Source organism: Tyto alba, unplaced genomic scaffold (assembly GCF_018691265.1).
Source record: "Tyto alba isolate M040663 unplaced genomic scaffold, T.alba_DEE_v4.0 Super-Scaffold_15, whole genome shotgun sequence".
Classification (NCBI taxonomy): domain Eukaryota; kingdom Metazoa; phylum Chordata; class Aves; order Strigiformes; family Tytonidae; genus Tyto; species Tyto alba.
This window is the reverse complement of record NW_024881277.1, coordinates 4,604,805-4,617,744: the sequence shown is the minus strand read 5'-3', so window position 1 is coordinate 4,617,744 and position 12,940 is coordinate 4,604,805. Positions and strand designations below refer to the sequence as shown.

The 12,940-nt window shown below is 47.8% G+C and overlaps 1 protein-coding gene across 1 annotated transcript in view; it reads right to left on the bottom strand.

Moving 5' to 3' along the window:
- Nucleotides 1–12,137: 12,137 nt before the first annotated feature.
- The window catches only part of LOC122153014 (antigen WC1.1-like), a 53,273-nt gene continuing 52,470 nt past the window's right edge, over nt 12,138–12,940 (bottom strand). Inside the window, exon 17 of the mRNA XM_042789143.1 lies at nt 12,138–12,163. Within this exon, the coding sequence (XP_042645077.1) occupies nt 12,138–12,163 (26 nt within the window). The remainder of the gene's footprint in view (nt 12,164–12,940) is intronic.

Genomic DNA, 12,940 nt, shown 5'->3' with positions numbered 1-12,940 from the left:
CTATGGAAACTGACCCAAGGGATGTAGTTTCACTGACAACAACCTGTCTCAAGTCACTTCACATTTCCCAGAGTTTATCTTAGGCCAGGAGTCTGCTATTTTCCCTGTAATAATCCTACATATAGATAATTTTCCTGGACTTATACTACCTCTCTTGAGGATTTTTCCTGTTGTGTCTTACTCTTAGCTACCACACTGTGTCAGGTGTGACGTGTCCAATAGCAGCTCTTGAATAAAATGGGATCTCCTGGGTGCAGTGCCTGAAGGCTGGGTTCTTCCTCCAAAGTGGCTGCCAATAAAATGTCTAAGGAATTGGTCTTTTAAAATTATTTTCTCCTTACTGTTTCTCCCTGTATTTGGAGTTAAGCTCACAGTACCATTGGGTTCCACTGGACAAAAAGTTCTGCTTTTAAAGGCTCTCTTCTTGGTGTCAAGATGGTGCATGAGCTCCCCACTACCTCCTCAGGCTGCTTCATATATGCCAGGACTCATGGCATATAGCTGTCTTTATGGAAAATAATTTGGTCAGGAGAGGAGTAGGGGTCACCACATGCCCTGGGGTGGGAATGAATGGACACACATAAAGTGAAACACCCTTGAAGTTGATGTCCCCCAAAAGCAAAGCACTAAATCAAGGTATATGCAAGCAAGGACTCTGCAGTGCCCTGGGGGTCAGTGTGAACCCAGTGGGCATGGGAAAGGGAGACTGGAGAGGTGCAGGAGCTGCCTGAGGAGGCCCAGGGCCAGGACTCTTGTGCTGTGCTGGGGAGCAGGGCTGGTGGGGGAAGGGAAGGGTGTAAATGCAGTCGAGGTTAGGGACAACCTACCAGATGAATGCAGCAGAGCTAGAGACTGACTGGCCTCTGTTTCCTCCTGCCCTTTTGGCCAGCATCAGCCCTGGTGCTTGTGGGAAGGATGATCCCCCTGTCTGACCTCCAGGAGCTGCTGTGCCCTTCCGAGGAGCTGGAGCTGTGGTTGAGTGCCCAGAGTGCTGCAGCACCCTGTGGTGGGCACTGCCCTGGGGCCAGGGCAGGTGGGGAGAGCTGGGCTGGGGCTGGGCTGGGCTGGAAAAGTCCTGGAAGAGGAAACACCAGTGATACCCAACTCTACCACCATTACTAATAAAAAATAAACCAGTTTCCTACTGACACTCATGACGCACCAAGTCCCGTAGCTCTTGCCACAGCCAGTCTCTCAGCCAAGCCCCGTCTCAGACAGCTCCAGCTAGATCAGGTGCTCATGGGCTTGTCTTGACAAATACTGAAAATATCCATTGAGTGAGATCCCACCAACTGGCCAGGGTCCTTGATGCAGAGTTTGGCTCTGAGGGATTTCTCAGAACCCCAGCTCTCTCAGCCACTCCTTGTCCATAATGTGCTCCAGGCCCCAACCATCCTTCTGGCCTCCGCAGGACTCGCTCCAGTCTGTCAGGATCTTTCTTGTGCTGGGGAACCCCGTACTGGACACAGCAGTCCTGATGTGGTCCTGTGGTGGGTTAACTTTGACCAGCAGCCAGACAGCCACCCAGCTGCTCACTCACTCAGCCCACTCAACAGGACAAGAGGGAAAGCTCATGGATCGAGATGTGTGTGGGTCAAAGGAGAAACCAGAAACGATGACACTGTGGTAGGTGTTCAGTTTGGTTTACCCCAGCCAGCAGCTAAGCACCCACAGAGTCATTTGCTCACTGTCCTCTGCCCCCCACGACCCCAGCAGGACAGGGGAGGGAATTGGAAGTGCAAAAGAAGGAAAACTCATGGGTCGAGACAAAGAGAGTTTAATAGGTGAAGCAATATCTGCGTGTGCAAGCAAAGCAAAATGGGGAGTTCATGCACAACGTCCCATCAGCAACAGATCTTTAGTCATTGCTAGGAAAGTACGGCTTGGGAAGACAAATGCCATGACTACAAAAATCTTCACTTTTTCCTCTTTCATTGAGTTTGTTTTGTTTTGTTTTGGTTTGGTTTGGTTTGGTTTTTTTTTGTTTGGGTTTTTGGTTTGTTTTTGGTTTTGTTGTTTTTTATTATTTGTTGGTGGTTTTTGTTTGTTTTGTTTAAGTTTGTTTTTGTTTTGTTTTTGTTTTTTTTTTGTTTTTTTTTTCCTGAGCCTGACATCATATGGAATGGAAAATCTCTTTGGTCCTTTGGGGTCAGCTGTCCCAGTGGTGCCCCTGACAACTTCTTGTATAGCCCCAGCCTTCTTGCTGCAGGGGCAGAGTGGGAAAAAGAGAAAGCCTTCATGTTCTGCAAGGGCTGTTCAGCAACAGCCAAAACTCTGATGTGTTATCAGTGCTGGTTCAGTAACAAATCCAAAGCATATCACCCTATGGGCTGCTATGAAGAAAATCAACTCCATCCCAGCCATTTACAGGTCATACAGCCAGAGTGAGGAGTCAACAATGTCTTAATTGAATGATCGCAGGAAATCAGTGGATCACACAAGCTGGCTCTTCTGGAGGACACAGTTTCCTTGGTATTCACTGCTCATGTGGGACAGCAGCATGCTAACCACCCAGGAAGTTTCTTGTGGAGTTTGTGGAAATATTCTTAGCGCAGATGGCAAATAGTCCTTTCAGTCTGCTCACCTGGACCTGGTATTCCCAAAAGAGCTGGTGAAGGATGTGAATACCATTGTCAGGGCGTGACCATGAAATCCTGGTCTCCCAGATCCCCAGGGATGTGGAGAAGGAGAGGAGCAGAGCACAGGCCCTGGACTTCAGGGAACGAGAACTTGGCCTCTCAAGGGCACTGCCAGGGGGGATCCCGTGGGTGCAGTGTCAGGACACTGAGAGCATCCATAGGCCTCCATCGGCCCTGGCCAGCCCAACCTCGGGTCTGGGCCCACACCTCTGTCCCTGGGCCCAGGAGACCATTGAAGCCCAAGCCAGAGTTTCAACACCAGCTTGATCTACGCAGGAGGTGTACTGGTTTCCAGACCAGCCACGGACACAGCCTTGCCTGTCAATGAACCCTGTGGATTTGGGCTTTCAGTCTCACTTCCCAGCTTAGTTCTTTACGGGGTGTACAATGAAATGACACTGTGGCCTGCAAGTGCCAGACCCCCACTGATTCACAGAGGCCTGGCCTTTCTGCTTCCTTTCTTCTCATCACTTGGTCAGGTTTGGGGAGGAGAAGAAGGAAAAGCAGGGCAGGTTTCTGGGTACCAGTGACTGGATGTGGGGAGCAGAGCCTTCACAAGTGAAATGAAAAAAGCTATTTTAGCTCTAAACTTTCATTCTGAGCTCTTTTCTCAGAGGCTTAAATCTTCAGCAGCAACATGGAAGCTCTGAGATCCCTCCATCTCCTCTCTTTTAGTAATTAAGTTGACAGTACCCAAGTCAGACTTTCTTTCTTTTTTATGGCCTAGAGTACCCCCTGATCTGGAGATGTGCCAGGAGTCTTACAGAAGAATCTTCTGCACAAGAAGGTGGATGTTCCCAGGAATCTCAGGAGGGATGGCATACTGATAGCTGTGTTCAGGGAGCTGGTCAAATGTCTCATCTTCAATTCTGTAATGGTGGCTTAGATGCCTGGCTCATGTGTAAACTCTCTCTGTGAATGTTGACATTTACCGAGCTACCTGGTCTGACCTCAGAGCTGGCCCTGATTTGAGCTGGGCATTGGACTCGAGGCTTCCTGAGCTCCCTTTTACCCTGAATTGTCCTATGACATAGAGGCCCTCACCTCCATCTTAGTCTCTTCTTGTAGGGCGTGTTGCAAGGCACAGGCTCATGGAAGGATTGGTGGGGAAGAGACTTCTAGGGGTCTCTAGTCCAGCCTCCAGGCTGGTTGCAACTTTTTAGAGCTGAAACCCGAAGCGCTCCAAAGGTGGAGATCACAGCAATGCTCCTCCTAGTCCATTCTATTTTCCTAAGGCTCAGCCTAGAGCTCCCCAAAGGTAGTTTGTGACTGGTGCCCCTGTCATATCATTGGCCACTGCAGAAGAGAGCTTGGCTCCACCATCTCTGCAGGTAGCTGTTGGCTTTTATTAGGTTGCCCTGTTGTGGGAATAGAATGGAAAATTGCCGAGGAGGATTGTAAATATGCTCAAGTGACTTGCAGCTGAGGTGCCAAAAAACACATATATCACACTAATTGTGGTTTACCTCTGTGTGCTTGACAGGTAGAATGTCTGTGCTTAGATAACAGAGGCCTGTGAGAAACACAGAGGCACCTTATTGAACATCCTTGAGCTTCCTGCCCTGCTGTGGGAAAGATCAAAGCACAATGGAAAAGTAGACCTGTGAAAATCCCAGATATATACAGGCAAAAGCAGCAGGCCTGAGCTCTTTTCTTTTTGATGTAACCACTCTCCCAGTAGATTCCATGTGGGTTCTAAAGAATTTTTGATGTCTATTTTCCTAATTTTTGTCAATCCGTCCACTTTTTTGTTCCAGTTTGTGGCTGGTTTAACGTCATATGCATGAGCTCTCACCCATCCCATTTGCAAGGGTGTTTTTTCTGGCTACGTCTAATCGTAATCACCAGTCTTCAGTTCTCCAGATTGGCCATCTATTCATCTCCCAGTTTCGGGCTTCCCACTGACAAAGCCACTGTGTGGTTGTCCTGGTTTGAGCTCAGAGGGCAACCAAGCACCACACAGCCACTCAGTCCCCTCGTCCCCTCTAGCTCTGGGAAGGAGAAAATTAAACCAAAAAGATTTAGGAACTGAGATAAGGACAGGGAGGGTTGAGTCTCCCATTACGGTCATGGGCAGAAGGCAGACTCATTAGGGGAAGAAAAAAAGAACATAAATTTAAAACAGACACTAACAACAACAACACTTAAGAGACAGAGCAGAATAGTGAGAAGCATTGCTCCATCTTGAGAGCACCTTCTCCCCACCCCTCCCTTCTTCCCGGGCTCAGCTCTGCTCCCGATATCTCTACCTCCTCCCCCAGAGGTGCAGGGGCAGGGAATGGGGAGTGCAGTCAGTGCTGCCTCTTCTGCCATCTTCAGTGGGGGGGAAGCTTCTGGAACTTGTTCCTCCTGCTCTAGCGTGGTCCCCCACTCACAGGAGACAGTCCTCCACAAACTTTCTCCCACCTGAGTGCCTCCCACGGGCTGTAGTTTTTCCCAAGCTTCTCTGGCATGGGACACTCCCATATGCTGCAATCCTCCCAGCACCGAACTACAGCAGCAGGGGCTGCTTCTACCCACCGGGTCCTGGCCTCCTTCAGGAATAATCACCTGAAATGGCAGGGGGACACATCAGACTGTTTGTCAGCATCTGCTCCACCACAGACCTCCATGGGTGGCAGTGGGGGGTGGCCCTGCCATCTCACCATGGGATACAGGAGGCTCTGCTCTGGCGCACCTCCCCTGCCCTTTCCTCCTCCTTTCTTCCATTGACCTCACTGTTCACATAGATGTCACAACTCCTCCTCACAACTCCAACTCCTCCTCCCAAGTGCCTTCTTAAATACGTTATGTCAGAGGTGCAGCTAATTGGCTTCACTTTGGTGCAGAGGTGTGTCTGACTTGGAGCTGGGGGAGCTTGGAGAAATTTCTCACGGGAGGCCACCACTGTAACCGCTTCCCCTGCTACCAAAACCCCCACCACTCACTCAATCCCAGGACAGTGGCACCTGCCCAAACAGCATAAGAGTCCACATATATGGGTTTTGCTTAATTTTGTCTTGCCAAAACAACCACTCTTAGTTGTCCTATTTGGGCACTGCCCTCCCCCACTTCAATAACTTGTTTACCAGTTTGGATTTCTAATGCGACAGGATTATATTGCCATTTAATGTCCACTCTCTTTGCTGAGGCATCGGAAAACCAAATGCCCTCAGCTGGGGTATCTTCAGTGAAGGGGGATGCATCTAGAATTAGTGAAGCTTTAAATGGTTGTTGTAATGACAGCGGGTCAGTGTTACTACAGCATTTGTAATTTAGAAAGTTTTATATGTCTTTCAGTGAATTGCATTTCGTCTGCTCTTCCCATTAAAGAGGTATACCATCCTGATTGTAGGTTTTGGTGTGACTCCCTCTGGAGGAGCAGTCTCTTTTAGAATTGTGTCTAAAAAATTAAATGGACCTCTAGTCTGAACAGGTTGTTATGTCATATTTTCTCAACTTGTTTAGTTGCACGGACTAAAGACAGAAGACCTTTTCCCCACTCAGAATACCTCCATTCTGTCTCTTTAAATGCAGTCCTGCTCAACAGTAAAGGCCTTTTCAGTCCATCAGGGCCAGTTTGAAATAAATTACATTAAGTACCATGCTCTGTAAAACCCCATTCTGCTCTAATAGGGTCATGAGAATCGACAAGTCCTAGAGATTGATATGGTTTTAATTCCCGTGTTATGGTTTTGAATGTTTCTTCATGTTCTGAGTCCCATTTCCACAGTTTCTCTTTCATAGAAGTGAATACAGTGGACAGGCAATGTTGAAGAATCCAGGTATGTGTTTTTTTCAGTATCCTAAAGTGTCCATTAGTTGCATAAGTCTTTTCTAGATTGGCAGCATTTGTGATTGTTTTATTTTATTTAGAGCACCTGGTGGAATTGCTGCACTTCCAGCACTCCACCAAGTGTCCAGAAATTTCACTTCTTTGCTTGGTCCCTGACATTTTTCAGATGGAATTTCAATTTGTCCTTCTTACAATGTTTGCCAAACTGTTGCTACTGCTTCTCTCACCGCTTTAGGAGACGTTCCTCCAATTAGAATATCATCTATATACTGATATAGTTTTATCTCTTCAGGAAGTAAAACTGTCTGTGAGAGTTCAGCAAGCACAGCATGAGCAATTGGGTGAGTGTTTATATCACTGTGGGACTCTGTTAAAGGTATATTGGATACCCTCCCATGTAAAGCAAAGTTTTCTTTATCCTCCTCCTGTAAGGGTACCATGAAGAACATATCTTTCACATCTACCTCTGCCATCCAAGGATGTGCGGCGGCTTGTAGTGTAGCTGTCAAAGTTGCAATATTGGGGACTGCAGCTGTCAATGGGGCTGTATTGGCATTTAAGCATCAATAATCAATTATTAAACACCATCTCCTGTACGTCTTATGGACTGGCCAAACTGGAGAATTAAATGAGGAGTGAGGTCTGGAAATAATTGTAGTTTTTCTAAATCTGCAATTACTTCAGAAATTCCTGTATGTTCTGCAGCAGAAATTGGATACTGCGAGACGTTAGTGATTTTTGATTCAGGAAGTACTGGGGCTGCACGGAGTACACACACTGTGGCAGTCTGTTGATTTTTATTAGGGTTAGGGTTGGCATTTGAGCCAAAAGACCACAAACTACCATCTGGCAAATGCCAAGTCTGGCTACTCAACACATTGAAACCCAGGATATTTTCATGATGCTCTTTGATTGCAAAGCCAAAAGCTTTTCATCAGGGAGCAATAAATGAAGTCTTGCTGTTTGGCACACAGTGCAAGCTCCTGTAACTCCAGTAATTTGAACCTTTTACCATCCAGGTTGTATGCATAGCTTATCAGCATGTGTAAGTTTTGAAATTTGTGCTCCAGTATCAATTAAAAATTATGTTAATTGTTGCCAAGGACCTACAGGAATTAAAATGTAAGGGCCATTCTCATTTAGCCATTGCACAACTGATGTCTGGGCACTATTATTTTTTTGGCCTTGCGTTTCGTGATTGATCCCCATGAGGGAGGAAAGGGTTATTTCTCTCTCTGGGAGCTGGCGATGGAGGAGTTGGAGTATTCAGAGTGTTACATTTTTGAAATGCTTGAATTAGACTCAGAAGAACCACCAGTAGGTTATCTCTGAATCATGGCTCTAGGAATTCCTAGTGCCAGTGCTTTTTTCCATAGTTGGTTTCTCCATTCCAGGCCCTTAAAATTGTCAGTCAGAGGATTTTTGTTCTTGGGAATTGTTCTGATGTGATGGTTTAATTTCCCCAACAGTGCAATCTGTTTTTTTTCATTTCACTGGGAATTTCATCCCATCCCATTTCTCATGCATGATTTGTAGTTTTGTGCATTAACATTGCCCAAGTGGGTAATTCCCTTTGTTCCAATTCTTTTTCCTCACCATTTCCAACAGCCCGTGTTATGTTTACCAATTCATTACAAATTAAGTCGCTCTATATTTCATCTCATTTTGCAATGAGGAAAGGTTTGAGTGTGGCAGGGGCTCCTTTTATCGATGGTTTAAGTCTAGCAGGAGTTACAGGTGCCAAAACAGGAACATCAATAGGATCACGCTGATGCATGACTTGAATATAGGCAGCCTTTGTAAAAGCTGTGGAGAGCTCATTTAGAGATTTGGTAGGTATTAATAGAGGCTCACCTCTCTCTAAGACATCGATGCCACCAGCCCAATGTGCCACTCTGCTGGTTAGTGAGTGGGGGCCATTTGGGGGTTGGGGCCAGCATTCAAAAAGACACCAGGACCCCAATAGCCACCAGCCTCATCTCCGTCTAGCAGAATTCTATCTGCCTCCCCGTTTTGAGACACTCCCCATAGCTATTCAGTTTCAGTTTCTGCTGGTTTACGCTCGTAATGGTCTTGTAAATTGGCTATCTGAATTGCACCAAATGAGATTGTTTTACTAATATGATTTCTCACACTCCAAGGTCCTGCTGTTTCTTCTGTTTTAATAACTGGTCTAATTGCAAGTTGGAGGACTGAGGCAGGTGGAAAGAATTATTTTCATCTCAGCTGTTATTATTTCAAACACTCCAAATATAACCATCCCAGTCTTAGGGAGACACAATTTTCTGATTTGAACTATATCAGGGGGGTTTGGAGACTGCATTAACATCATTTCACTGTGTTGTCCCAGTTTGTGTTGTTTTAATTGGGGTTCTTTAAGTTCTTTTTGTAATTGTTCTATTTTAATTGATAACAGCAGCTCGGTAGATTTCTGCCCTGCAGTCTCAGCCTGTAAATCTTGTATTTGATAGTTAAGTTTTCCTCATTCCTGGCAGGCAGATTCTAGGCACACTCCCAACATTTTACAAAATGTACCTTTATCTTTTCCAAATTTGGTTTGTACCTCTGGCATCAGTTAACTGTTTTTCTACCTCTTCTCAGTTAGACTAATTACTACAAGCCCAGTCTTCTGGGAAGGTGGGATTTGGTTAGAAACCATGTTTTTGCAAGTATTTGGTTATTCTGCCAACCTGCTGACTACGCCAGTTTGTCACGAATGGAAATTTTAACACAGTAATGATTTAGCAGCAAATCAAGATATATTAATGATCAGCAGCAACTAACCATTAACCAATTTAAGGATTTAACAAATAATTCAGTGAAATATATTATGATTAAAATAATGACTCAGCTACAGATTCGAAAATGACATGAATCACACTGACTTACTATAAGGTATCCTAAATATATATGTGTGTGTGTGTTGTGTGCATGTGTATGTACATTCATAAACACAAGATGTACAAACACAAAGACAAAAATATTTGGATCCAGTGAAATATGTATGTACCCACACTCGTAAAAACAACTGCGTATAGCCAAAAGCACAGGTAAGTAGAGAGGTGGGTGAGAGAAGTTAGTCTACAGCTAATATTTCCCTCCTCTTCTCAAGTGTAGAGTAACTATTCACAATGAGATGGGCAGTAATTGAGACCTGAGGGGGGCAACTTCATCTCGGCCCTTCATTGGCTTCGACAGCAGAAGGTACTTCAAGGAGTTGATACCTGAGAGGTGTCCCAACTCAGGGGAGATGCTGGTACAGACCCGCTGCAGTGCAGGAGAGCTTAAAGGGTCTCAATGGGGGTCACTACTTATGGGGTCCAAGATAATTGACTTTCATCAGGTAATTTTCCACCCTGGCCCGACTCGAGTGATGAAATGTTCTGATGTTTTCCACCAGTTGCACTGGCCCAGAACTTGCTGGATATGCAATTCTGTTCTTGCCCACCCTCAGCCACGTCCCAGGAACAGATGGACCAGGCTGTCAAGAGGTGATGGACTGTCACTGCCGCTCCCAAGTGACAGGGAGAGCCGGAGCCAGGCACGTCAAGGGGGTGCCTTACCACTCTGCTCCTCTGCCATTTCCAATCCATACCACCCTGGGTCGGTGTGTGGCCCAGGGGGGGGTGGAATCACACCAAGCACCAAGCATCCCAGCAAAGGAGCAGGGAAAGGATTGCACCACCACAATGGGACAGAACCGCTTTCTGGGAAACACGGGGCTGAGACAGACTTGTGCCCCCCCAGGGGACACCCTCCCCTCCCTGCGTGGGTGGTGGGTCACCGTGGGGCCCTTTGTGACCTCCCTTTGTGACACCCCACTGCCCTGCGTGTGCTCAGCGTGGGCGGCCCCCAGCCCGCAGTGTCTGGTAGGACAGCAACGGGACAGGGCAGGAGCACGGGGCCAGCGAGGAGTCCCCGAACGCAGCCCACATCTTTCCCTGCCACCCCCAGCAGCCACACAGCACAGAGGCCTTTGGCTGAAGCTTCCCCCTTGCCCACCCCTGCCCCTTCCCTCCGTCCTGCAGGATGGCAGAGAAACCCCCCAGCCGCCCCAGGGTGGCCTAGCAGGAGGACAGGTTTCCCCAGGAGAGCAGCTCTCCGCCAGAGCCCCATGAGGTGTCTACGGTGCAGCCGCTGCAGATCGGTGAGTGGGGGCCCCGTTGCTCCAGGCAGGGCAGGGCACAGCCAGCGCACCCTGCTCGATGCCAGGAGCACTTTTCCCCCCTCTGCCATCAGCGGGGGTCCCGCGGGTGGGGGACACGGTGCTGCCTGAATGCCAGGGCTTCTCAGGGCTGGGGGCTGGACCCAGCACAGCCTCGCCCCAGCAGGGAGAGAGCAGAGGGCACCCAGCTCCTGCCCCGGGGCACGGGCAGTGAGAGGCAGCTGGGCTGGCAGGAGGCAACAATGCTGCAGGACGGGGCTCTTTCCTGTCCGGCTGCAAGCGAGGGCCTCAGCCCGCGGCACTGGGGGTTTTCCCCGCCGCTCTGTGCTCCAGCAGCGCAGCCCTTCTGCTGGGCACCCTCCAGCCCCGCCACGCACGGGCAGGCTGTGCCAGGGGAGCGGGTGTGGGGCCGGCCACAGGGCAGAGCTCCTGCCTCTGCTCTCTCCTGCCACCGCACTCTCTCGACAGCCCTCCCTGCTCTCCTCCTCCTGGAGCTGTCAGCTGGCTGCCTGTGTACCGAGAGGAACAGGAACACGTGTACTTCATCCGCGTCTTCGTCCTCAGCCCAGAAAAGGTGACCGCGGCCCTTTCAGAGCCGGCTGTGCTGGCGGCTGCTGCCAGGGGCTCTGCTGCTGCTGCCGGACTGCTGGAGGGGTGCTGGCTGGGCAGAGCTGCTTCTCCCAGCTCTCCCCCACGGCTCTGCACCCCCAGCGCTCCGGTCCTGCTGGCCATGTGTCCCCCCACTCACGCTCCCTGCCTGTCTCTCTGTCCCCGGCTGCCAGGAGGAGGGCCACAAGATGAAGTTTCTGGACAGCATCTGCATCCTGTGCAGAACCGCCAGGCACCTGGGCTTGTCCCAGGGCCTCAATGTCTTCTGCCATAGATACAAGCTGCCAGAGAATATCAAAGTGAGGGGGCCCCCGCCAGCTCTGGGGAAGGGGGGAAAGGCCCCCGGCCCCAGCACCCTGCAAGGACAGCAGGACAGTGCTTGGGGAGGACAAGGGGCTGGCAGCAGTGTTAGTGGTGGCAATCATGAATAGAACTTACCTACACAAGGCAGATAAGCAGGCATTTCTTTATTCCAGCGCTGGGGAACACGGGGGACAGCTCGAAAAACGTGCTCCCCGACAGGTCCAAAGCACAACATATTTATACACTTTTTCAGCAGAGTCATGGTTACATAAGATCAACAAAATTCACAGAGTTTAGTTTGACCTTAATAATGATTGGCTGTCAGTTTCTTCTGGTACCTATTGTTTCAAGTCAAGATCCATAACCAGTACCTATTGTGTTAATTCAGAGTCCATAACGATTGTTATAGTGTTCAAGGCACACAGCATGCTAGTTGCTTAATCTTAAGGGCCTTAGTGTACTTTATATTTTCACAGCTACTGTAGCTTCATGTTAAATCAAAATCATACTTTTAAACTAAAATCAAAATAATATTGTAGGATTCAAACTGTTTTATTAAGGTAACTGCAACATAGTCACAACTGTAAGTCTCATGTGGGGAAAGGCTCTCTGGGGAGCAGGGATGGCTCTGGGGAAAAGTAAGGGATCATTTCTGTGCCTGCAGGGAGGAATCTGTGAGAAAAAAACACACACAAAAAAAAGCAGTAAAAGTAGAATCATAGAATGCTTTGGGTTTGAAGAGACCTCGTTATATCTGAAGTTATTTATTCAGAAGCCTCTTTGGAAATACACATTTTCCATTGTTACCCAGAGGTTTTCCTCCTCTTACTCTTTTATCCTTCAGATCCGTCTCACATATCAACCTTCTTTGTGCTTCAGGGATGTAAAGCCCAACTGTCTTTCCATAGTCTTTCTTTCATACTCCCTATAGGCAACTCCTCAGCTCTGGCAATGGTCTTCATTGGAAGCTGCTTAAACACACAGCTGAGAAGTGTGTTTTATTGTTGATTACATTCTATTGTGTTTTATTTTTTCTTCTTTTTTTTTTTTTTTTTTTTTTCCTTTTCCCCAATTCAAAAAAACCCCTCTGTTCCTGTTTTCAATTCTCTAATGAAATCGGTAGAGATGGCTGCAAAGAAGCTGTCACAATCAGGTACAGACTTCAGTGGACAAGTCTGATGTAAGGAAAAGTAATGTAATTTCCAGGGGCCAAAGAAAGACATAATGAGGTTGGAGAGGTGAGGTGCAAAGTTGTCCATACCGTGTCTAGACTCAAGAGGCTGCTTTTTCTACCTGTCTACACCTCCTTAGGAGACACTCTGCATCAGTATCAACTGGAAAATTCTTCTATCACTTCTTCAAAATGCTCATTGAAAATTTCCCCTTTACCTACCCTCCTGAAACCTCTCTAATTAGCTATATGAGTATCCAGTACTAGAAGAAAATGAT